The 25,674-nt window shown below is 42.6% G+C and overlaps 2 protein-coding genes across 3 annotated transcripts in view; both read left to right on the forward strand.

The window, feature by feature from the left end:
• Nucleotides 1-1,699: 1,699 nt before the first annotated feature.
• On the forward strand, nt 1,700-7,899 carry ppp1r8a (protein phosphatase 1, regulatory subunit 8a). 2 transcript variants are annotated; one of them, XM_010873442.5, is made up of 7 exons: nt 1,700-1,904; nt 2,460-2,520; nt 3,614-3,767; nt 3,995-4,215; nt 4,780-4,924; nt 6,463-6,527; nt 6,709-7,899. In XM_010873442.5, the coding sequence occupies exons 1-7, from the start codon at nt 1,762-1,764 to the stop codon at nt 7,075-7,077; spliced, it is 1,158 nt and encodes a 385-aa protein (XP_010871744.2). In that variant the 5' UTR covers nt 1,700-1,761; the 3' UTR covers nt 7,078-7,899. The 2 variants fall into 2 exon arrangements, with proteins under 2 accessions (XP_010871744.2, XP_010871745.1); XM_010873443.5 differs by lacking the exon at nt 3,614-3,767 and having other exon boundaries at nt 1,703-1,904.
• A 6,521-nt stretch (nt 7,900-14,420) lies between these two features.
• Nucleotides 14,421-25,674, forward strand: part of foxo6b (forkhead box O6 b) — a 39,637-nt gene continuing 28,383 nt past the window's right edge. Inside the window, exon 1 of the mRNA XM_029122812.2 lies at nt 14,421-15,785. Coding sequence (XP_028978645.1) covers nt 15,267-15,785 — 519 coding nt within the window. The 5' untranslated portion in view covers nt 14,421-15,266. The remainder of the gene's footprint in view (nt 15,786-25,674) is intronic.

Here is a 25,674-nt window from a genome sequence, read left to right on the forward strand (position 1 = left end):
CTATGTTAGTGGTCTATAGCTCCTCTGGGTAGCCAGGGTTTTTAATCTAGGTTGCCATGTTGCCTCACAACAGTGTCCAGGGTCACACAGAGGGTGGCACAAATTAGCTCAGCAAGTGACTGGCGGGTGGAGACTGTTGCCATCCTGTGCTTTTGGGACTTTTTACAGTACGACTGGCACTTGGAATAACGACCATGATTGTTTGACCAATATGTGATTTAATGCAGTGTTGATCTTCTGCTTCTCACTGCTGAGCTGTGATGGACATCTATACCCTGTATCACCTGCTGTCTTCCACTGGTATTGGTCATGCTACTTGGTTTATGGGACTGCAGGTAGACTGTGCCATTTTTCAGGATCCCCAGGAAATAACATATTAGGAATTACTGTGGCATTGGGCTTTGTAATACATTTAAAAAAAATTACAGGACTACATAGATGAGTTACAAAACAGAGGTTGTGTAAGTATATTTGTGGCGACTAATAATCTCTGACAAGGGTGTAGAACCAGAACATTGGATGTTTTATTTACATGTCATTAGTCCCTAAGAGGAAACAGGTCATTATTTTATTATGAAAGATAACCTGGGTGAACACACATTTTATACTCATTTCATTTATCCCCCTATTGTACCTCCTGAACAAAGGTCTTTAGTGGCTTTCAACCTCTGTTCCCCTTAATGACATCGTCTCTCACATGCTGGGTGAAATGCAGGCCTGCATGTGTCATGGAAGGAAGCCCTGCGGTGATGATGCTGCTGGAGACAGAGACAAATCCACCTACAGGCTGAGTACTAGACAGAGACAGATTATTTCTTTAACCGAGCAGCAAAAACACCACCTAGACCCTAGCTTCTTTCTTCTGCCTCTTTCAGACAATAGGGCCAGCTAAAACAGTTGATGTGTCCCTTCATGCTTTTCCAGTTTAGGGACTATGATAGGTGTATAACCCGATGGAGTAGGGCAGCTGAGCATAAATCAACTAGTTTGGCTTTGGAGATTCAAAGGGATACAAGGGTCTTGAGACAAGGGCTGATGTTTACGAAGTTGAAATCAACTTCACAATAAATATGCCTGTGTAATAGTTACGTTATATTAGTTGTATAAGATCATTTTTCCTCTTGTGATGTGTTGAACATGATCAGGAATTGCTCAGACTCAAAGCCCAGGAGGCACCAGCCTGAAGGATCTGCAGGTAAAGCTGAGCTATCTCAGCATGGTTGCTCTTTTTTCACGTAGGACGAACACAGTGGTTGAATGCATCCTTTTCTCCTTTACATGCAGCCAGTCCTTGACGTTTTTAATCACCCAAGGTCACATCGCCATCATGGATGACAATCTTGTTAGGTGACCTACTACGGGCTAAGAGATGTATCCATAGTTTGTGGTGCAGAGCAATGGCTATAAGACCATAATAATAACTGACAGAAAACACTGGTTTAGTATTATGTGGGACCATTTGAAATGTATTATATTATGTATTTTATTTTTCTCTCAGATATGGTGATTTGGTTAATGATTGTGCCCTTAATATTATGTATATATTTTATATTTGAAGTCATCAAAGGTGTCTGACTGCGTAAGCCGAGTATCGTGTTAATTGGCTAAATTATTGCTTAAGTACAGTATCACGATGCAATGGAAATAATCATGACAGTGCTATCTTGTCTCGATGCAAACACATTTAAATGTTATTTAATCCTGAAAATGGCAATATTATCTCAAACTTAACAATAGTCATTTTTCACGTTTAAATATTTAATGTTATTAATCAAAATTCACTACGTTTCCCAGCTTTCAACAGACTTCCCTGTTGTCCTCACTTTCCCAGAATTCAACAGCATATTGTGTAAGATGGCAGCAAACCCAAGCACAAACACACCTCTTTTTGACTGCCCGTCATGGTAAGACCTGCGACGATGTCTAATGCATAATTTTGACTGTAAAAAATCAAAAGCATGCAGTAGAGTGTTGTAAGGTCCATGTCGGTGAATGACATGAGATTGGTGCATCGAAATATACTGTAATTTACTTGCTAGAAACATGAGCTAACTGGCTAGCTATCTGGCTAATATTGGCTATGAATATTGTCCTCATTCACAGTCGAAGCTAGGCTTCAGCAGGGTACAGTAGCTGTCTGAGGAACATTCTTCCTGATGACTAACTAGCTTTTCAGTGAAATCGAGGGTTCATGAAGCTGCATGGTGTTACCCAGAACAGGCTGACAGTATTGATGGTCCAGAATAATTACAGTACTGTTATGCACAATTTCCCTTCCCAATATAATAATTACAGAAAGGCTTATGCAGTTTACACATGCAAAACATTTAAATAGATGGCATTGTAAAACCCATAGTTTTATTCAACTATTTTTCCAGCAAGATGGGGAAACCATAGTTTTTTTTAATGAAGTCAATGATGGCATGTAACTGACTCACTGTGTGTGTGTGTTTTGTCAGGGCAGGGAAACCTCCCCCTGGACTCCATCTAGATGTGGTGAAAGGAGACAAGCTAGTAGAGGTAAGGTCAATGCATAGAGATGGATAGAGAACTTAATCTAACATGGACATCGCCATTAAAGGCACACACCATTTTACTGTAGTCACCTGGGTGGGACTTCAAATATTAGCTGATTCTGCTTGATGACCCAGGTTCACCATGTGATCACAACTTCATCCAGGGTTGATCCTGAAATAAATATGTAAAGTTATAGAAATAAAGTTGTACATATAATTTTATTGATAAAAAACAGAATATTGTTTTTAATATGCATGATTTTCTGTTGACACTACAAATATGTATTAGAAATAGGTGCGGTGGATTGGAAAACTCTTCTGCTGTAGAATACATACAGGGAGTGGACGAAATAGCTACATTCTACATCCCTCAAACAACTGGAGGCTTTTGTTATTGAAGAATAATACAATAACCCACGACACACTGTTCAGGACTTATATGACTTCATTCCACAGATGATTTGTTCTGGCAAACTGTGGCTCTACTCCATATTCGATCCTGGCTATTGATATATTGATGGGTGTTTCTGTTATTTCGTCCACCCACAGTTTTTCTTCCATAACCCTGCCAAAAAATTACATCTCCTCAAACGTCGGTTTCCGAGTCACAGAGGAAAGAGGATTTAGGAAGGAACTTTTACGGAATGAGAAAATGCCAATGAACTGGGCAGACCTGATCCGGCTGTTGTCAATGGGGCACGACCCTGTAATCTCTAGAACACAAACACATTGTAACCATTCCTATTGGTAACTGGAATATCGGCGTGGCCCAGTGCCAGGACATGTGGTTCAAGCGGTTTAAAATAAAAATTCCTAGGATTCCATTTAACTGGCAAGATTTTCATACAAGCATTGTAACATGCATCAAGTAAAGTTGCAAATCTTCCTGCTGGTGTTTGGAAAAGGGCACAGTCTGTAGCGCATGGAGGAGAGGCCACCTCTTGTCAGAGGTCACATTCATTGTGAGAGTTTGCTAAATATAATGAGTTTTCAGGAGGTATTTAGACCCCTCCCTTTCTGCACAGAACAACCCTGCACTGCCACCGCTCCAGTTGTCTAACCTACATACTTACATTTGTACTTCATCTACTTTGTAGAAGCTAATCATAGACGAAAAGAAATTCTACCTGTTTGGGAGAAACCCAGATGTGTGTGACTTCACCATAGACCACCAGTCGTGTTCCCGCGTCCACTCGGCACTCGTCTACCACAGACACCTGAAGAGGGTCTTCCTGATCGATCTCAACAGCAGTGCGTTTCTAATACTGTTCATTGTTAAGAGTTCCACGGTTGTCTGATACTACTAATTCAGTTCAAGTGTTTGTTCCAGCTTAGATAATCCATATAGGCAACCACCCATACTTTAGTACAAAACGGTTTGGGTCTTACCTTGTCATTTTAGATGCTAAATAAAAGTTATGTAAACTTCAGCTTATTATTTTTCTGAAGACGATCTGTTCCACTCCGTCCCTGTGCAGCTCACGGGACGTTCTTGGGTCGGATTTGTCTGGAACCGCACAAGCCCCAGCAGGTGCCCATTGACTCCACCATGTCTTTTGGGGCGTCCACGCGGGTCTACATCCTCAGAGAGAAGCCCCAGACCCAGGCTAGCGCCGTACCCGGGGGGGAGGTGAAAGCAGGGGAGGACGAGGAGCTCAAGGGACTGCTGGGTCTACCGGAGGAGGAGACAGAGCTGGAGGTACCGTGTCTGTCAGATGTCTCCTGTCAGGGTGGATGACACTCAGCTACTCCTCTCCCTCCCCCTTCTAACACCCAGGCAGTGATGCGTATTTCTGTTGGCTTGGAAGACATCTTTGCTTGGGTCTCATCGCACTACCTTCAGCTCAGCTTTGACCAGGCCTGAGCTCTCTTAAAATGATGTCTGAATTACTGTAGCACTGGCTTTATTGATCGCTGTTTCATTGAGTAAAATGTACTTTTACTGTAATCAGCCATCTTAAGATGAATACACTAACTGTAAGTCTCTCTGCTGGTTAAGACCATCTGTTAAATGTCTACAATAGAAATGTGAAATGTGTGTGCCAGGAATGTGGGCGCCTGTGCTGTGCAGTTTAGGATTTTCTCGTTTCTACTGTGCATATTCAATTATCCTGGTTTGTCTGTGTTGAATATCCCTTGTGGAGTTTGTATACTTTCAGTCGGTGGCAAATGACAAACACCATTGATCATGTTGTACTGAATGTATGTCTGGATCAATTTGATGACTTTACCTCCTACATTCTCTTGTTTTCCCCCGCGCCAGAACCTGACAGAGTTCAACACGGCCCACAATAAGCGTATTTCCACCCTGACCATCGAGGAGGGCAACCTGGACATAGTCAGGCCTAAAAGGAAGAGGAGGAGCAGCAAGGTGTCCTTCAGTGAGGAGGAGGAAGTCATCAACCCAGGTCCATTACAAAGGCTTGGTGACGTGTATATATCTATATACAGCTCCAAAAAAAATTGAGAGACCACTGCACGTTCAATTTGCAGTGGTCTCTTAATTTTAACCCTTCTATTCCTCACTCAAAACCTTCCTTTTCTAAATTTTTGGAAAGGAAATAAAAGAGGTGCAGTGGTCTCTTAATTTTTTCCGGAGCTGTATATATATGTATACATCGATCAGCCATAACATTATGACCACTGACAGGTGATGTGAATAACACTGATAATCTCGTTTTCATGGCACCTGTCAGTGGGTGAGGTATATTAGGCAGCAGTCTGTCCTCAAAGTTGATGTGTTAGAAGCAGGAAAAATGGGCAATCGTAAGGATCTGAGCAACTGAGTGACAAGGGCTAAATTGTGATGGCTGGACAACTGGGTCAGAGCATCTCCAAAACTGCAGCCCTTCTGGGGTGTTCCCAGTCTGCAGTGGTCAAAAGTGGTCCATGGAAGGAAAAGTGGTGAACTGGAGAAAGGGTCATTGGTGACCAAGGTTCACTGATGCAGGTGGGGAGCGAAGGCTGGCCCGATCCAATAGACAAGTTACTGCAGCTCAAACTGCTGAAAAGGTTAATGCTGGTACTGATAGAATGGTGTCAGAACACACAGTGCATCGCAGTTTTTTTGCGTATGCGGCTGCATGGCCGTACACCAGTCAGAGTGCCCATGCTGACCCCTGTCCACTGCCGAAAGTGCCTACAATGAACATGTGTGCATCAGAACTGGACCACAGAGCAATGGAAGAAGGATGCCTGGTCAGATGAATCATGTTTTCTTTTACATCACGTGGATGGCTGGGTGCGTGTGCGTCGCTTACCTGGAGAACACATGGCACCAGGATGCATTATGGGAAGAAGGCAAGCCGGCGGATGCAGTGTGATGCTTTGGGCAATGTTCTGCTGGGAAACCTTGGGTCCTGCCATTCATGTGGATATTACTTTGACATGTACCACCTACCTGTGCATTGTTGCAGACCATGTGCACCCTTTCATGGCAACGCTATTCCCTGATGGCACTGGCCTCTTTCAGCAGGATAATACACCCTGCCACAAAGCAAAAAATGGTTCAGGAAGGGTTTGAGGAAAACAACAACGAGTTCAAGGTGTTGACTTGGCCTCCAAATTCCCCAGATCTCAATCCAATCGAGCATTGGTGGGATGTGCTGGACAAACAGGTCCGATCCATGTTGGCCCCACCTCGCAACTCACAGGACTTGAAGGATCTGCTGCTAACGTCTTGGTGCCAGAAGCCACAGCACACCATCAGAGGTCTAGTGGAATCCATGCCTCGATGTGTCAGGGCGGTTTTGGTGCCAAAAGGGGGACCTACACAGTATTAGGAAAGTGTTCATAATGTTATGGCTGATCTGTGTATACATATGCACACAAACGCTTGCACACAGACATGCAAAAACATACACCCATGTAGAAATGCAGGTGGGCAAACACTCACACACACAAACGGAGAGTTACACACTGTAATGTTGTTTTCTTGTCGTTACAGAGGATGTGGACCCATCGGTAGGGCGCTTCAGAAATATGGTTCAGACGGCAGTTGTCCCTATCAAGGTAAACGTCCTCACGTCCATTTCTTTGTGCCTCCCAAAAATGGTCACAGTTCTTGCCCATTTGTCACCAGTAAATTAGTCAGTGGATCAATTGATGGGCCAAGTTGTCCTGTTGACCTATTAGTCAAATCACATTGTCTTCCATCTTGGCATTCCCTTCCTAAACCTTGCTGCCTGTTTAGAAGAGGAAAATGGAGGGCCATGTTTCACTGGGCCTGGAGGACTCTGTGGCAAGGCGTATGCAGAACTTCCCCTTCAGTGGGGGGCTCTATGGGGACCTCCCACCCACCAGCGGCGAGGCTGGCTCCCAGCCCACTGTGTCCCAGGGGGGAGCCACTATCCTCGGGGGCTTGCCACTGGTCTTCCCTAACCCTGCACCGGAGGTGGACCTGTCCCCAACATCTGTCTCAGCACAGGCCCCCGTCACACTCAACCCTGCTAACCCCGCCCCTGGACCCTACACAGCCGAGTCTCTCAACGAACCACGCAAGAAGAAATACGCCAAGGAGGCGTGGCCTGGGAAAAAACCCACCCCGTCTCTACTTATATAGGTCATATTCAGATTGGCACCCTATTTCCTGGCCAAATGTAGTGAATTACATAGACAATACGGTACCATTTAAAATTTGCACATAGCCCCTCCCTGGACAATGTACTGAGAGGGGTTAGTATTAGGGGAGTGGTCACGTCTCTGGACAACCAATAAAGACTTTCTGTACTGTACAAGCTGTGACTAATTTAGCTCTGGTTTCATGTGGTGTGGAAAGGGAGACGTTTGTAAGAATGACGTTGTTTTGGTTTGGATGTGTTTTTTCTTTTCTTGTTTCCTTCATCTGTTTATTATAACTTTTTTTTTTTTTTATGTATTGCTCACTTCACTTGGAACTGAGAAGGTTATGTTGTCTCTAGATGCTGTTTAAACTAATTTAACCTATACTTATACTGTCTTCTGGAATCTTACTAAGTATAACATAGATTGATAAATTTGGAGAAAAAAAATGTACGGCTTCATTTACATATTAGTTTTTAAAAAAGGACTTTGTATTTCAAAAGCTATTCAATCTATTGGTATGACTGTAACATTAAAAATGGATGGATATTTTTGTTTTTCTCCATACCAAGAGTAAGACGTTAACCAGACAAGTACTGCTAGACGTTTTACTAATTCATTGAAGCAAGGCTAGAAAATAACAATGCAGATTGGCTTTTAAGATACTAGTAAGAGACAAAACTCTATCTCTGTGTGTGAAACAGTCATATTTCTGTTTATCCTATTTTTATTCCATAATTCGGCAGTTGGTTTAAACGGAACCTATTATTTTCAGCTATGTATGAAATTCAGTTAAGAACGAACAGTTTAAACAAAGTGACATGCTGGTTATTAGAATTCATCTTTGTTTGATATTTCTATAATAAACAGTTATATTCCATACTGCTCTCTCTTCGCTGTGTGTGAGATGAGATGATGATCGCTGAGGAGGATTAGTTTAGTCCCTAGAGAAATCTCCCACCAAGCCTCTGCCTTGGTGCTTTCATGTCACCCGTTTTGCCTTTTTACTTCACACGACGCCGTCTACTGAGAAAACTGTTGGGCTGGCTAATTAAGTGATTTCTCAGCTAACTGAATATGATTGTCTGTTCTGAGAACACCTCAAATGTGTCAGTTACTTCCTCAAGGTGATGAGTTTGTCCTGAAAAATGTCTCAACTCATTTAAAACTCAAATTACATCTGCTGGTTTTTGTTTTTGACTGTAACTTGAGGGTTAGTGAAAACAAAAAAGAAATATATCCACAAAACCAATCAGATTTTTTATAACTAAACGGTAAAATTGTTGTACTCCAATTTTACTACAAAGAAGGCGGGTTAATGTTGACTATACCTATTTGATACGCAGGCAGTACACTGACATTTTAACAACAACGTGGTTGTGTTTCCATGGTCAGTGCTGTGAACGGTGTCCAATTGGATGTTGCTCTTGTGAAGTTGTGTTGTCATAGTTGTTGATCTGTTTTCCACCAGAGGGCAACGTGTGCTGTGTATGCTCTGCATAATCTAGGAACAATCTAGCCATTGAAATCTACCCATTTCAATGGATTACCAACACATGCTAGTTGGCAAAAAGGTTTTCCATCTGTGAATATAAGACAAAATGTAGGCGACATTATGATAGCTTGATTTTGTTAGTACGGTATATTCAGACAACAAGGCACGAGGGGGTGTAGTATATGGCCAATATACCATGACTAATATGCCATGACTAAGACCTACCCTTATGCACAACACATCTCAGAGTGTTTGAAAACAGCGCTTAGCTTTGGTATGTTGTCAGTATACCTCGACGATGCCTATATTATAAACTGTTTGCCAATGCAATTACAGTAAAAAGTGATGCAATGGCATGCCTGTGTTATACGGACTCATAGACCACAGACATCAGCCAGTCAGTTTTCAGGATTTGATATAATCAGTTGTTGAATAATATTGTAACTATAAGTTAATGTTGGTTTTTAAAGGTCAGTTGAAGACATTTGAGCAATTGAAGACATATGAGCATTCCTTCCCATTTTTGAGGTTCAATTGCAAAGCTATCAGTATTTTGTCCTTTGGCTGGGATTGTACATATTTTAGGGCAAAGCATAATGGGTCTGCTGCCCTCTGCCTATTTCACACATATAAACTGGTGAAGCATTTTTATATTAACTTAATACTTGCTTAATACTTGCTCTCTGAATATTAAATGAATTGTTGTTATTGTTGTCATTTTGTAAACTAATGTTCTCAATACCATAGCCATGCTACGTGGGAATATGAATTAGGGTGACTGTAGACACTGCTCAGCTTGGCAACCAAACATGCAGTTGTACAACCTCACCTGTAGGGGTCTCTGGGGTTCTTTGTGGGCGCTGCTCTGCTCTGCTGTCTATGCACCCGTCCAAACAGCACCCTAGTTCCTATAGACAGTGGCGTACTCCTTCTGACCTGAGGTGTATACACTAGATAGGGATAGGGCTCCGTTCAGGGCTCACTGTCTGTCTCGACTGTGCAGATAAACGACCGGCAACACGTTAATCAAATCTGCATGAGTGCGCTCAGGTTGCCATGGCAATAATTATCAGCACTGCCTAATTAACTTTCTCAATTGCTTAATGATATACGACCCTCTGAACTCCCTCGTTTTTTCCTCTTTCTAATCCAAGTTTCTATTTTTTTATTCTCTCCATCTTCTGTTCTCATTCCCTCTCTCCTCAGTGTTAACCTGTGACCGACAATATAAATTATACAGAAATACAATTCTGCCTCACAACATTTGCCTCCACGCCCACCTGCATTTCATCACTTCATGTTTGTAAATGTAACACGTACAGGCATGGAGAAAAAAACAAACATCTCCTGATAGTTTAACGTCTAACAGAGACTGAAAGATCGTAGCTGAAGTACTGATACAATACCATCAGCATCTATTAGTATGGGTCTATTTGAGTATGTGACTCACATGTTGCAATGTAGCAGCCCCTGAAGGCTTTCGGGGCCACAGGTGACCTGCCGAGACAGCTGGATGAAGGAGGTTTGGAGAGAGACTGCCTGCCCTGATCACCCCAATTGCCTGTCGGACGCGGTGAAGTGGAACTCTCAAGACGTTTGAGAGACAGGGAGGAGATGGGGGAGTCGGGGAGGAAAGTACCCGGCGACACCCTCAAAAAACCGCCTACCCTTCTGCCACCTTGTCACACCAGTGTTCTATACCACTACGTCCCTATCAGTTCCCTCAGTCGTTCTCAGTCCATTTCTTTTTTTCCTCCTTGAAAATGTACAACCCTTCGAAGATCTGGAAAATAGTATGGGGTTTTTGGCAATGGTCCGGGCCTTCTATCAATGCAGACACTTGTGGATACCATATTTATATATCTGCATCCAGTGTTAAGATTTTAAGAAGTCATTTTGCAAGCCTATGGATGTAGATGAAGGATGTAGACCTCTGCTGAGAAAATTGCCATCCCTTTAAGCGCTGGATTGATACTTAGTATTAATCCAATATATTTCTGAGATCACACTGAGGGTAGAGAATGAGCTTATTTCTGCAGGCAACCTCTCATGTGGATGTGCCTTGGTCCCTGGGAGTGACTTAATCATGATGTAACAGACGCTATTCCCAACTGCACCCCATGAGCATGGTGGTCAGGTCAGATATTGTTCTCCACTTCACCAAGGGGACTGAGCTGCACCCTGTCGATGAGATGTGGTGGTCAGGTCTGACACTTCCCCACTCCACTAAAAGGACTGAGCTGCACCCCGTAGATGAGATGTGGTCAGGTCAGACATGCAGCTCATGGAGTTTCCTCCACTTCACAGTATGCTATTAGGCAGGCCAGCCTGACCCATTATGGGATCACTGCTCGGGCAGCAGACCACAGCTGTCAGGCCAGTTCAAGTGAACTCCTTCAGTATTACATTCACACAACATACATTTGTATGAGTGAACGTCAATTGTCAGCAACATGGTTTGGGAGCTATAATGAATTAAATTAATTATTTCACAGAAAATGTTGACTGGCTCCCTTAAACAAATGACTTTTTGACATACTATTTGGTTTGTCTTTTGAGCTCGTCCTGTGACTGGACTGACATCCGGCAGAAACAATGTTTTTCACCAGGTCACAAGTCTTCCCTACCGACCTACGGTTTCGGTTTTTATTCAATGGTATTATGGTTCAGGCTGCATCCATCTTAGTGCTGTAATTCTTTAATTGTGCCATTTCCTTTCTGTCTCCTTAAAGCCAGAGGAGGAAAATGACAGGGGGAAGATTATCTTTGTAACACCTCTGCCTGCGCTGCATCACTGTGTATTTTCTCTCTCTGTATGAGTGGATTTCATGGTTGAGGGTGCAATCTGAAACCGGATTAGCGCTAGGTGTCGGATAGTGTTAGCTAAACCTCTCTATGGCAGAGGGAAGACTGAATGTCACTGTCTGTCTGCCTGTCTACGTCTTTGTGTCTGCATGTCTGTCTGCCTGCCCGCCTGTCTGTCTCGTTGTCTGCTTGCCTGTCTGTCTGTCAGCACAAACAAACACTTGCATGCACACACACACACACACACACACACATTGTACCTAACTCAACTATTGAACACTGTGTGCTGGAGGGGGATTCTTCAAATATTACTAATACCACGGTATTCATCAAAGCTTAGTGAGGCAGACCCCATTCTGCGCTGTGGTTTGGTTTCCAGCTATAAAAAAGCTAAGAAAAACAGAATGAATCCAAAGCAGGAAGTGTTAGTCAAACCAACACACTATCGCCAGTGCCAATACTTAAGAGTAAAATAAAACACTGCCTTTCAGTCTTGGAAAAATCTACTAAAGTGTGAGAGAAGTGGAGCTGGGTATCCTGGTCCCTGTTCTATTGGTGCTAACCAACTACTATGGACATCCCGACACCATAGAGCAGAAACAGATCTGGGACTGGGCTGGGAGCTGAGAAGAGCTGAGTGTTTCTTCATGGTTATGTGACATTGGGAAGCCACATGGTTGGCTGCCGCCCAGGCCTCCTGGCCGATCAGGCCCAATGAGGAGACACATTCCTGGATGGCCATGGGCTACGGACTGGCTACAAACACCCAGACCTTGTCTCTCACACACAGGCTCACTCGCTCACACACACTCACACACACATTGAGACAAACTTCAGGAAACCACCCTCAGCTTTCCCTATTTGATGACTGTGGGTTGTAGAGAAGGGAGGGTCCAACACAGACAGACAGACAGACACTTTCCCCCTTGGGCCTCTCATATGTAAAATGTATGCGCAGAGTACTGTTAGTTGCTTTATAAAAAGCATCAGCTAAATGAAACATACTAATATGATGTATATACTTGAGGAACTAGGACAGATAGAATTCTGTCTGGCCCTCCAAGTCAATAAAGGGTTTAAAAGAGTATAGTGAGTGGTCCAGACTGTGGGCTGTGACCCATGACCTATGGCAAAGCTCTCTGATACGAAGTTTATATATTCTCCATGTGTGCCGTCTTCTGACCTGCCTAACTGGAGCTGTAGTCTGTCACATAGTTGATGTCGCACAACCCAAGGGCGGAAGTATAACCACCTCATGCCAGCGAACACATCAGTAGAAATCTTTCCTGAATAGCTGGTGTCGTCAGGTATGGCGGTTAACTGGTGGTTGATTGTTTAAGTGACTGTCCCACACTTATCTCTCTCCTGTTATTGTTTTTGTATTGCCGGCTGATTCTGAAGCCGGAGCTCTCCTGGTTTTGGTCGATGCCAGTGCCCCAGTAATGTGTTGTTGAAAAACAGATTAGCTTACTACGGGCCACACCGGCTCACTACATACAAACATCCGCTCAGCTGGCAGTGGCTCTGTGTTTGCATTCCATAGGATTGGAGTTACACCGCATTCCAGTTACAACTTCACTGCGGTGCATAAAAATCTCCTCTCCAAACCGCAAAGGCAATGTGTTTTCAATTATCTCTCTGTCTGTTCTCATTTATGGCATCTCTCCCTCATTTCCCTCTCTCTCACCCCCCCCCCCTTTTACCCCCCTTCTGTCTCTCGCCCCAAACTTTTCTTGTCCCCCTCCCTCTCTCAGTCTCTCTCACTCTCAATCTCACTATCTTATTCTCCCCCTTGGCTCTGAACGTTTGTCTTTCCCTCTTATGATAGACCCGTTTAGTCCCTATGAAGGCATTCCACTATAAGAGCATTAAGAGGATATGGTTGCCCCTGACAACGAGTTGTCAATACCGCTGGGTAATGTCACTACTCACCACCGGGGGGTTTTCCTTTTAAAAAGTCTACGTGGGTTATATATTATAATGTGATAGAATATAGAAAGACAGTCAACAATAACTTTTCATAATTTTCCAGGAGACATTTCCCAATAATATTATGATATTATAGATTAACAGAGATCCGATTCATAAAGGCGAAAGTTTGAGGAATTTAGTGACACACAACTGGGGTGGGGTGTCATGCAAGGCAGATCGCAATTGCTAGCGGTGCAGGCGGAATTCCCCCTAAAGACATGGGTATGGTTGCAGTCCGCGGGCGCCAATTGAGTGTGACATTCACAACTGTCACTGCCGCATCCCTCTCTGCTGGGAGAAAACACCCGCGCAGAGAAACGATGGAATGAAATGAAACCGCGAGACAATTATTAGTGCAAAGTCAAAGGATATGCTATTTCACTATTCTGATTTTCTTGTCTCAGACTGCATGCATAGGGAAAAGGATTTTGGGAATGTGGCATTAATTACACTAGTTATAATTACATATTGAATACATTATTCGATAAGAAATACATAATGATGTTGTGCAGTGTTGATTCAACTGATCTTGCTCGCACAATAAAAAACGATTACGATTTATATGTCATAAAGCACTGTTTAAAAGAACATTTAATTGCTTATGCCAGTCTCAGCAACAGGTAGAAATGGGACTGATGGGCCCACGAAGCATCACAATTTGGACATCTAGGCTATAGCACTTTACTATTACGTGGAAAATGTATTTAGGCCATTTCAATGAATGCCAAAGTAATAAAGACACTTTAAACAATAAAATCGAAATACGAATCTCAGAATATATTAAACATTTTTAATGAATAGCAATGTTAGTAGATTCTACGTACAGAATACATTATATACTCCCTTACGCTAAACCTATTCTAGAGGGAGTGACTTAAGCCAAGGCTCGTCCAATTAGGATATGAGTGTAAGCAGCACTTTTTTTAACGCTACAGTTTAGTCGATTGATGCTCAAGTCTCACTGACTGAGACGTAGCATACCAACGTGGAAGGCACAATGTATGGTAATAATCTGAGAATCTAACGAAACAAGAGAGGTGAAATGCATTTAATGAATTTATGACAGGGCGTCTTCGGCGCGTGAGGGAAGGAAAGCACAAACAGAGGATGCTCCACGAGCCGCCCGCGAGGCTTTTTTCGTCTGGAATTCTGCGGCTTTATAAATGATTCATGAGAGCGAGCCTATTTTTAAGGGGAGTAATTGTGCGCGTCTAGCACATTCAGTCAGTGTGTTACTATTATCTATGAGTGCGTGATCTGTGTTCGCGTGAGCGCTTGCGTGTGAGTAAAAGCCGGTCACCAATCTGAGAGGAAGCTGAGAAGAGATTCCAGACGAGGGGAACAGTGAGCGTGAGGAGACCTCGTGAAAGAAAGTCAAATTGATTTGGCTTTAATTCTGGGGTGTAAATATTATATATCTTCCAGGTCTGCCAGCTAGTGCAGCCGTCAGTCAGCCGTCAGTCAAGGGAATCAACTGTTGCTGCAGCCGACCGGTTTTTAAAGGGACATCACTCACAACTCACAAAGTCCGTTGTGCTGAATCCGAATCTGAACGTTGGTTTGAAAATGGATTTTTGACCATCAACCCGGACCCGTGTGTTTATCGCGCCACTCAACTAAGGTGTTCTGCTACTGTTCAATTAATATGGAAGAGAGAATCATATTTTTACTAATGACCTGGGTGCATTCTGTTCACGGTCTGTTCTGATACTGCATAGAGAATACATTCCTCTTCCAGAATGATCCTACTTCACGCCGCTCCCGGTTTTTTGATATTGGTTTATTATATTTCTGTATCAGACATTAGCAGTTGCTTGTAGAGAAGGAGACACGCTTGGGCAATTTAAACAACTCCAAAGGCATTTTTGTATTTTCTTCATTTGTGACCTTGCCGCTCCGGCATTAATCCAGGTGGATATATGCTGATGATGGAGAATAACGGCATGGACGCGCATCAGGTTGGAATTGATCCGGAATACGAGCTGGAGGGCCGACCGCGGACATGCACCTGGACGCTGCCGCCATGTCCGGAGGATTTCCCTCGGGGAGTTGATGAAGCTAATCGAGGTCTGCCGCTGGCATCTGTCAAACTGGAGCAGCTACAGTACAACGTTCCGACATGCCGAGGCGGAGCAGTGGAGACAAAAGGTGCCTCTCCGACAGAGCTGAAACACCCAATAGGCCCCCCGGCCCCAATTGTAGCCGGCGCTCCTACATGCATGTCCGGGGCTGCACTCGACGTGGCCGGCCAGCTACGCAAAGCCAAGTCGTCCCGGAGGAACGCTTGGGGAAACCAGTCGTACGCGGACCTCATCACACGTGCCATAGAGAGTGTCCCGGAGAAGAGGCTCACTTTGTCACAGGTTTACGATTGGATGGTGCGCTTTGTCCCTTATTTCAGGGATAAAGGCGACAGCAATAGTTCAGCTGGATGGAAGGTAACCTATTTGAAATTCACAATTATCCAGGGGTTGGTTTGTGTGGGGGGTGTTTAGTCTACATACTGTATGTCACTCCATGAAATACATTTCGCCTTCGATCACATAATTTGTTAAGGAATATGTTAACTACACAATTGGCTTCCCCTGTCTTCTGTAATAGTAACTAACGACTTTCAACTGATGGCAAATTACTTTTGGCTGACTTTTACCCGATTTCTGGCTTTGGCAAGATTCACCACAGCTCGTCTCCACAGTGCAGTCAGTGTGTCGAAAGGGGCGGAAAAACTGGGACTGAGACGAAGACAGGGAAGAAGAGATGGGTTACGGGGTTTATTCCAGTTGGATTTACAGATATAGGGCCAAGCTAATCAGTACTACTAATCTAAATGCATTTTTTTTGTGCTCTGGTACAAAATTCTGTCTTCACTCTGTGCTGTGACGCATCCATGTTTTGAATGTTATTTTTATTATAGGACGAAAATCGCATTGTTAGAAATCGCTTCTAACTCAACCTCCATAACTGAAAAAGTTCGCCATGTATAGAGAATAACAGTTCAAGCAGGGAACAGACATACGTTTGTCCAAGACATCTCCATTCATTGCATTAAAACCGGTGGCATTACGCACGGGCCACGCGGCTCGGCTAGTTGGGTATCCTCAAGAAACTGTAACTACCCCGCCCCCGTCGATCCATTGCGCGCGCGTTGTGCTATTACGCATGGGCTTTGCAATTGGAGGCTTTTTGTAACGGTTAGAATAAAAGGGCAAATAACGTGAGATGGTAACACGAAGCCCAACTTCGCAACAGATGAAAAAAAGAGATGATCCTTTTAATTAAAATGAATATGGGGTTAATCCGATGGAAGAGATTCTGTGTAATCTACTTTAGTTTACCGCACATTTTGTGTGAGGATTATATTGGCACAGTTGTTGTGGACAGCATTCTTTGTTCTATAGGAACTATTTTATTTGAGTTCTGTAGTACTGCCTCTCCAAGCCGGTCTATAGTCTTACGGTTGAGAGACAAATTGCAAATAGAATCTTTTCTCATGCCATGACATGGGTTTATAAAGGGTTTATCAAGGGGTTTGTCAATACCACATAGATTCTACGCAGATTGCTCTGACCCATTTTGTCAGGGCATTAGACCTAGGTTCACACACTGTAGTTTAATTCTGTTTTTATTTTGTGTAACCACCTGGTTTATGTACGGCTTTATATACGGCTCATCTCATAGCTAACTGTGACAGTGTAATGGTTTTCTGGAAAACAACACACGAACGCGCCAACTGTCACACAGACACACAGGCACGCACCTGAATCTCTCGCATTTTATAAGACATTCATAACATTCAAGAAAACAGGATTGAGAGGAATAATTAATTACCATTTCATTTAGGTCTAAGTGCCTAGGCTTACTTAATAGATAGTACTCCAAGCTTTATGGTTTGGTTTAAAATTGGATTTAAAGGGGGCTTAGTTCCCCAGGGCCCTGCCTGTTTCCGTGTGTGTATGTATACTGCCCAGCAATGCCCGGCTGCATGCCAGATTCCTCCACAGGGCTTTGTGTAACGAGGGCTTTGATTGGCTGGTTTGGCAGTGATCTGATAGGCTGTGAGAGCGAAAACAACTTGATTTAATCATAATAACTCTGTCAAAAACAGACACACATAAGTGCACATCTTGATCTGTTGTAGTGTAACATTTGGTAGTTGCAATTTAATACGATTAAGCACTGACACAGACACAAACACACACACATATATGCACACACATATACACATCATGTACATTACACATTATCATCCACGTAAGTTTTCAATGTATCTTTGTGTCTTGGTTTTGTAACTGAGGTTGGGTTTCAGACAGAAGCCAAACCACACATGTGCCTACACACACATACATATATACACATGCACATATTTTAAAGATGCATTCTACCATTGTTTTGCCACTCCTTGTAGGATTGGCACAGTTGATCCAAAATGGGTCCCTGGAATGTGCCCCATGTTATCAAAACCAATCACTTTCAAACTCGTAATTTCACGGCTAACAGGTATGAGGGTGATTCTACTTATAGAAATACATTATAATCAACAAGTTGCTCATCCAGATTCTATTTTGTGGTCCTGGATTGCATTTTATGATGATGTCTACATAGTAAGTAATATATCTCTCTGGTGCCCCTGTACATTGTTCCCTAAGTGGTGTGGCTACTTAACTGTATATTGCGCTGGTCTGGAAGTGTGTAGGTTGACTCACATTCCTTGGAGGGGGAGATCTTGTGGAATACTGCAATGTACTGTAGATATCACAACATTTGCTTGTTGAAATAAAACTTTTGCCCAGGAGGTGTTGATATACTTTGACAACTGAGCCAAAAGGGGCATTGATAATGGAGGATGAGCAAATGGGTGAAAAAGGTGGTCTGATTTGCAGTTCTCCAATTTCAATTCCAAATCTTCCAATTGTTGTATATCTCAAACCGTAACCCATAATTTAACCACTTAGAATGGGTACATAAACTTTACCATCAAATTTTCTGTTTTAACCCCATCCAAATCCATAACTCTTGCCTATTAGAAAATGAATGCCTTACCAAAACCGGTCAAAGAAAATTGATGTTTAGTTATCCTTTCTATATAGACATTTTGCTTTGTACTTAATACACCCAAAGACAATTCACCTATAAACGTAAAGCAGGCATACTCTAATTTCACCTTTAGATGTTTACAACCCCTGGACAAATGTTGATAATTATAATGAGATTGTGAGAATGTGTTTGTCCACAAGCTGACAGTTGTCTAATGAGGCAGATTACACATACACTGCCAGCCAGGCAGAAATCTAATGTTCCCATCAGAGGTGATGGGTTGCTTACTTTTGACATGTTGAAAGGTACACAGAAAGGGCACAGGGGCAAATGCCTTAGCTCTTCTGAGATTCTAAGCAGGAAACAGAAATGAAGAGAGAGACAGATAGAAATAGAGAGAGGTGGATAGACAGAGAAATGTGAAGAAAGAATTTTAAAATGTATTTGCTAAAACTCCATAATAACTCCTGTTAAGATTTTTAAGTTGTAGTTAAATGTATACGTTTTTAATGAAATATTATTGCATTTACAAATGTTTATATGCATGCTATTCATAAATAATAGTTTATTAATTGGTACTTAATGTTATACCTTATTTCTTTGTGATTAATTAGACAGTGTTTTATTATTTCATCCTATAAATGATGTATTAATTTAATTGTATGATTATCTTTAATTTGTTAGCCCATTGTAAACAAGCTGTTACTAAACTACTTACACATCTTTAAACATGCAGTGTATATATATATATATATACATATACAGTGGGGAGAACAAGTATTTGATACACTGCCAAGTTTGCAGGTTTTCCTACTTAATAAGCATGTAAAGGTGTAATTTTTATCATTGGTACACTTCAACTGTGAAAGATGGAATCTAAAACAAAAATCCAGAAAATCACATTGTATGATTTTTAAATAATACATTTGCATTTTATTGAATGACATAAGTATTTGATCACCTCCCAACCAGAAAGAATTCCGTCTCTCACAGACCTGTTAGTTTTTCTTTAAGAAGCCCTCCTGTTCTCCACTCATTACCTGTATTAACTGCACCTGTTTGAACTCGTTACCTGTATAAAAGACACCTGTCCACACACTCAATCAAACAGACTCCAACCAAACAGACTCCAAGACCAGAGAGCTGTGTAAGGACATCAGGGATAGAATTGTAGACCTGCACAAGGCTGGGATGGGCTACAGGACAATAGGCAAGCAGCTTGGTGAGAAGGCCACAACTATTGGCGCAATTATTTGAAAATGGAAGAAGTTCAAGATGACGGTCAATCTCCCTCGGCCTGGGGCTCCATGCAAGATCTCACCTCATGGGGCATCAATGATCATGAGGAAGGTGAGGGATCAGCCCAGAACTACACGGCAGGACCTGGTCAATGACCTGAAGAGAGCTGGGACCACAGTCTCAATGAAAACCATTAGTAACACACTATGCGGTCATGGATTAAAATCCTGCAGTGCACGCAAGGTGTCCAGCTCAAGCCAGCGCATGTCCAGGCCCTTCTGAAGTTTGCCAATGACCATCTGGATGATCCAGAGGAGGAATGGGAGAAGGTCATGTGGTCTGATGAGACAAAAATAGAGCTTTTTGGTCTAAACTCCACTCGCCATGTTTGGAGGAAGAAGAAGGATGAGTACAACCCCAAGAACACCATCCCAACCGTAAAGCATGGTGGTGGAAACATCATTCTTTGGGGATGCTTTTCTGCAAAGGGGACAGGACGACTGCACCGTATTGAGGGGAGGATAGATGGGGCCATGTATCGCAAGATCTTGGCCAACAACCTCCTTCCCTCAGTAAGAGCATTGAAGATGGGTCTTTCAGCATGACAACGACCCGAAACACACAGCCAGGGCATCTAAGGAGTGGCTCCGTAAGAAGCATCTCAAGGTCCTGGAGTGGCCTAGCCAGTCTCCAGACCTGAACCCAATAGAAAATATTTGGAGGGAGCTGAAAGTCCGTATTGCCCAGCGACAGCCCCAAAACCTGAAGGATCTGGAGAAAGTCTGTATGGAGGAGTGGGCCAAAATCCCTGCTGCAGTGTGTGGAAACCTGGTAAAAAACTACAGGAAGCGTATGATATCTGTAATTGTAAAAGTTTTCTGTACCCAATATTAAGTTCTGCTTTTCTGATGTATCAAATACTTATGTCATGCAATAAAATGCAAATTAATTACTTAAAAGTCATACAATGTGATTTTCTGGATTTTTGTTTTAGATTCCGTCACTCACAGTAGAAGAGTACCTATGATAACAATTACAGACTTCTAGATGCTTTGTAAGTGGGAAAACCTGCAAAATCGGCAGTGTTTCAAATACTTGTTCTCCCCACTGTAACTGGGGACGTGGCTGTGTTCAGAATTAATCAAATCACATTCAAACTCATGTTAAATAGAATTAATTACACATCTGCCATCATTTAAAGTGACTCTGATTTATCACAAATAAAGTTCAGCTGTTCTAGTAGGATTTTCCTGACGTTTTCTTAGTTGCATCTCAGAGCAAAAGCCATAGTCCGCAGAGAGCTTCCAAAGCATCAGAGGGATCATCTTTATTGAAAGATATCAGTCAGGAGAAAGATACAAGAATTTCCAAAGCATGAGTTATACCATGGAACACAGTGAAGACAGTCATCATCAAGTGGAGAAAATATGGCACAACAGAGACATTACAAAGAGCTGGACATCCCCCCCAAAATTGATGAAAAGATGAGAAGAAAACTGGTCAGGGAGGCTTCCAAGAGTCCTACAGCAACATTAAAGGAACTGCAGGAATTTCTGGCAAGTACTGGCTGTGTGCTACATGTGACAACAATCACCCGTATTCTTCATATGAATGGGCTATGGGGTAGGGTGGCAAGACAGAAGCCTTTTCTTAAAAAGAAAAACATCCAAGCCCGGCTGAAGTTTGAAAAAACAAACATCAAGTCACCCAAAAGCACTTGGGAAAATGTGTTATGGTCTGATGAAACCAAGGTTGAACTTTTTGGCCATAATTCCAAAATGTATGTTTGGCGCAAAAACAAAAATGCACATCACCCAAGGAACACCATACCCACAGTGAAGCATGGTGGTGGCAGTATCATGCTTTGGGGCTGTTTCTCTTCAGCTGGAATTGGGAACTTTTACCAGGTAATTTTGGCACAAAACCTTCAGGCGTCCTTTAGAATGCTGAAGAGGAAGAGGACGTTCACCTTTCAGCACGACAATGACCCAAAGCACACTTCCAAATCCACAAAAGCTGAAGAAGATTAACATTTTGGAATGGCCCAGACCTGAATCCAATTGAACATCTGTGGGGTGATCTGAAGAGGGCTGTGCACAGGAGATGTCCTCGCAATCTTACAGATTTCGAGCGCTTTTGCAAAGAAGAGTGGGCAAATATTGCCATGTCAAGATGTGAGATGCTAATATACTCCTACCCAAAAAGACTGAGTGCTGTAATAAAATCAAAAGGTGTTTCAACAAAGTATTAGTTTAAGGGTGTGCACACTTATGCAACCAGGTTATTGTGAGATCTGTATTTTGTATTTTTCCCCCTCAAAGATTTCAGTTTGTTTAAATTGAATTGTTCACCTTATAGGTCACATTTAAGGTGGAAAATTTCTGACATGATTTATCTTTGTCTCATTCTTTTACATCACAAGAACCCTATATGTATATATTTCTTTTTTTTTCTTCTCCTTAATTTTATGATATTCCATTCATGATTAAAGCCCTGCTATATTACAGCAATTTCCAGTGGACTCAGGACAGTTAATGTTGAGACGTGTCCTCCAAAGCACATGAATTGCCTTTCAGGTCCTTAACACACTGCTGGTTCAAACACTTCCAAGTCTAGGCTAGAATCCTAACACAATGGGGGGAATACATTCTTCGATCTTCTACCTTCATTCAGCTCACAGGCATCTAGCCAACACAAGGAGTTGCTAGAGCTGAATGAGGCAAGGCAACCATATTCGATTGCAAAGCACCCCAACAGGACATCTCTATGGGATTTGAATCCTAGACTCACAATGATGCAGTTAACTGTAAGGCAGTCACTTTACCTCTGCGCCATTATGGTCTCCAATCTTTAACAATATTAATTATGGTAAACAACATGCTACTTTTTGGTAGCATATAGACCAGATTTTCCAAATGCAAAATGCATTTAAAAAATATAACAAATTACACATTTTGTGATGGAAAAATAATATATATGTTTGGGACCCCCTGATATACATAATGTTAAATATTTTTTGTCTGAATCTCAGATTTCAATATGAGCCTTTAACTTGCATGCTATGCCACCAGTAGAATTGTATGATCTGGAGCAAACTAACAAACACCAGTCGGCATATGGCTGTAAACTACAGACCTGGATGTGTGTAAAATTAGCTAATAATCGGAGCACAGACAAACAAAGTGTATCCATAGTTTAGAAAACTAGCCAGTAAGTTACCAAAATAGTTAGTTAGCAAGCTACCGTTACAAGGTAATGAAACAAGTTACAAGCTAGGTGTGTTGAAAATGTACAGCACATTCTTCCAAAATAAATTATGTTGTCAAAACCAAACTTTGGGAAACTTCCAGGATGCTAATAATTCAATACATGGAATTAACACTGCTCACCTAAAACAGCTAACCTTAGGTGATAGCAAGTGGCTTGCTAGTCAATTAATTGTCACATTGCAGGCATCTAGAATTAAGCACATCCGCTGCCAGCTAGCCTACTGTACATATATAATAAGTGGCTTATAAGTTATTAAATTAAAAAGCATTTATAAACATACCTTAAATTATGCCTTCTAAAGGTTTACATGAACCTATAAAAAATGCTACAAATTTGCAAAGGCTAAATTAAGCCCATTAAATCAGGTTATAATAGTTATTTACAAAGTAACTGCTATAATCAAACACCTCACTGTGTCATTAATCACAAATAGATTTATAACAGTGCCTATTAATTGGTAAAATATTACATTTGAATATCTTACTAACAATAACAAATGTTAAAAACACTATTTAGAAAACTTTTATAAGTGTTTTATTACCAGGGATTATTATAAAGGGTTACTTTTAAGGGTAACATATATTTTAATACAGTAGTCAGACTGAGGCCTGATTACAAAAACACATCAATACACCAATTAAAAAGGACAATAGAAACACAATAAAACATCTAACACAAGGAGCTTAATGCACCAGGGAATCAAGACAGCCACGTATTCCTAAAGTGTTGTGCATTAAAACGGAAGGTAGATATACATACATTGGTAAAGGCTTGTGGGATTTCCAGAGTTTACCATCCCTGCAAATTATTTTATTTGTTATTGAGGCCCAGCTAATCTTCTAATACCATATTCTGTAATGACTATTGAACTTGTCACCTAAGATAAAGTGAACAGCGTTGTGGCCGACTGCATCCAAATGCTTTAGAGCACACGTTCATGTATACCGCATCCCTGTAATCTAAAACAGACCCCAATGGAACCAATCTCTTTTCTACAGACAGGATCTAGTTCCGTAAAATATTCACTGGGAGTGGGAGAGCAACAACCAGAGGGATTGAGCAAGTGTGAGTGGGATGGAAGGATGGAAAAAGGAAGGGAGAGAGTTGGAGCAAGTGAGAGAGGAAAATAGGTAAAGAGAGGGAGCAAGAGAGAGGGAGAGACAGATCGAATGTGGTGGTGTCTCCAGACACAGTCGCCAGCTGCTGAACACATTCATGCTTAGGGTTAGAGTATTAAGCCAATTCACACAATAGGGCTTAACAGAGCCACACAAGATGTACTGGCCCGGTTACACATTCACCAAAGCAGAACCACATTGGAACTAGGACATATCTGAGCCAACGTGGTGCTTGTTCAGTTTGGGCCTGTTGTGTGGATCTAATGGGTTGGGCTGACTTTTGTAGTGTGAACGAGGCCTTTGAGAGGCTCCCAGTGCTGTGCCAGGCAGGCTGGTTGGCTGGGGCTCAACAGAAAGCCCTCTGCTTCGCTACTCTGTTACTGTCATTATGACAAAGACCCAGCAGAAGCTGGAGTTGCAGGCCTGGCACACAGTCCATGGCGGGAGATGGAGGGATGAATGGAGAGGTGGAGGAATGGAGGAAGGAGGGGAGGAGGGAAGGGCCTCTAGAGGTCATCGCTGCTGTGAAGAATAGCCTTGTCACTCTTATAAACGGAAGGAAACAGAAGAAGGGAAAAGGGCACAGCGTACGTACGCGCGTTCATGTGTGTGTGCGGTCAGCACGTACGCGTGCGCTTGTGTGAGTGCGTTTGCGGATTAACGATAGTTGTAGACAGTAGGTGATTGGATACAGATGAGGTCTGCCTCTCATCACTCGATTAAGCTTGGACTGAAATCTTCTGGACAGTCGGAGTAACACGGACAATGGTACAGGGGTTCATTGTAATGATTCTGTAATTCAAAGGATGGATCTCCAGAGAATACTGATTGGTTGAGAACGCACTGTTTCCAGTGTCTCGATAGCATGACAAAAAAATCGAACCTGAACTCGACCGTGGAAAAGCAACGGAAGGTCAGATCTGTATGTACCGAATGTTAATATTACAGTACATGCTCCTTGCAGGAATTCAACCCAAGACCTTAGTGCTGGTGCCGCTGTATAGGTTCACTGAGGTCAGTAGTTGTAGAGTCATCTGTATAGAACATGGTTGGGCTTTCAACAATCTCAGCGATCGCACTCCAACATGATTGAATAAGATGCCGGGTGCCACGAAGAGGATGTTGAGCAAGCAGTGGAATCATGGAACGGAAATTCCACTGTGAAAACCGAGTCCAGACGTGCACGCACGCACACACGCACACATACACACACACACCGAGGCTGAGCAGACTTCTGTCGGGACGTTGAAATCAACTGGGTCCTTGCAGTACATCCAGCGTGTCTGTGTGGTGTATGTCAGAGCTGCTGTCGTTCCAGGGTAACGTCCTGTCTGGCTCACTGGGGTTCCTGGGGCTGATAGAACACTCAAAGCTGCATCACGGACAACTGTAGAACTCCTGGAGGAAAGAGTCTGAGTTCTGACAGTCAGAGTCAAAGTGGTAGCAGAGTTCTGACAGTCAGAGTCAGAGTGGTAGCAGAGTTCTGACAGTCAGAGTCAGAGTGGTAGCAGAGTTCTAACATTCAGAGTCAGAGTGGTAGCAGAGTTCTGACAGTCAGAGTCAAAGTGGTAGCAGAGTTCTGACAGTCAGAGTCAGAGTGGTAGCAGAGTTCTGACAGTCAGAGTCAGAGTGGTAGCAGAGTTCTGACAGTCAGAGTCAGAGTGGT

Source organism: Esox lucius, chromosome 10, assembly GCF_011004845.1.
Source record: "Esox lucius isolate fEsoLuc1 chromosome 10, fEsoLuc1.pri, whole genome shotgun sequence".
NCBI lineage: Eukaryota > Metazoa > Chordata > Actinopteri > Esociformes > Esocidae > Esox > Esox lucius.

Bases quoted from the DNA above. Each gene is read 5' to 3' on its own strand.
- ppp1r8a (XM_010873442.5), top strand. From the start codon at position 1,762: ATGTTATTAATCAAAATTCACTACGTTTCCCAGCTTTCAACAGACTTC. The intron at 2,521-3,613 runs GTAAGGTCAATG...TCTACTTTGTAG, and splicing joins AAGGAGACAAGCTAGTAGAG to AAGCTAATCATAGACGAAAA. The intron at 4,925-6,462 runs GTCCATTACAAA...TTGTCGTTACAG, and splicing joins GGAGGAAGTCATCAACCCAG to AGGATGTGGACCCATCGGTA.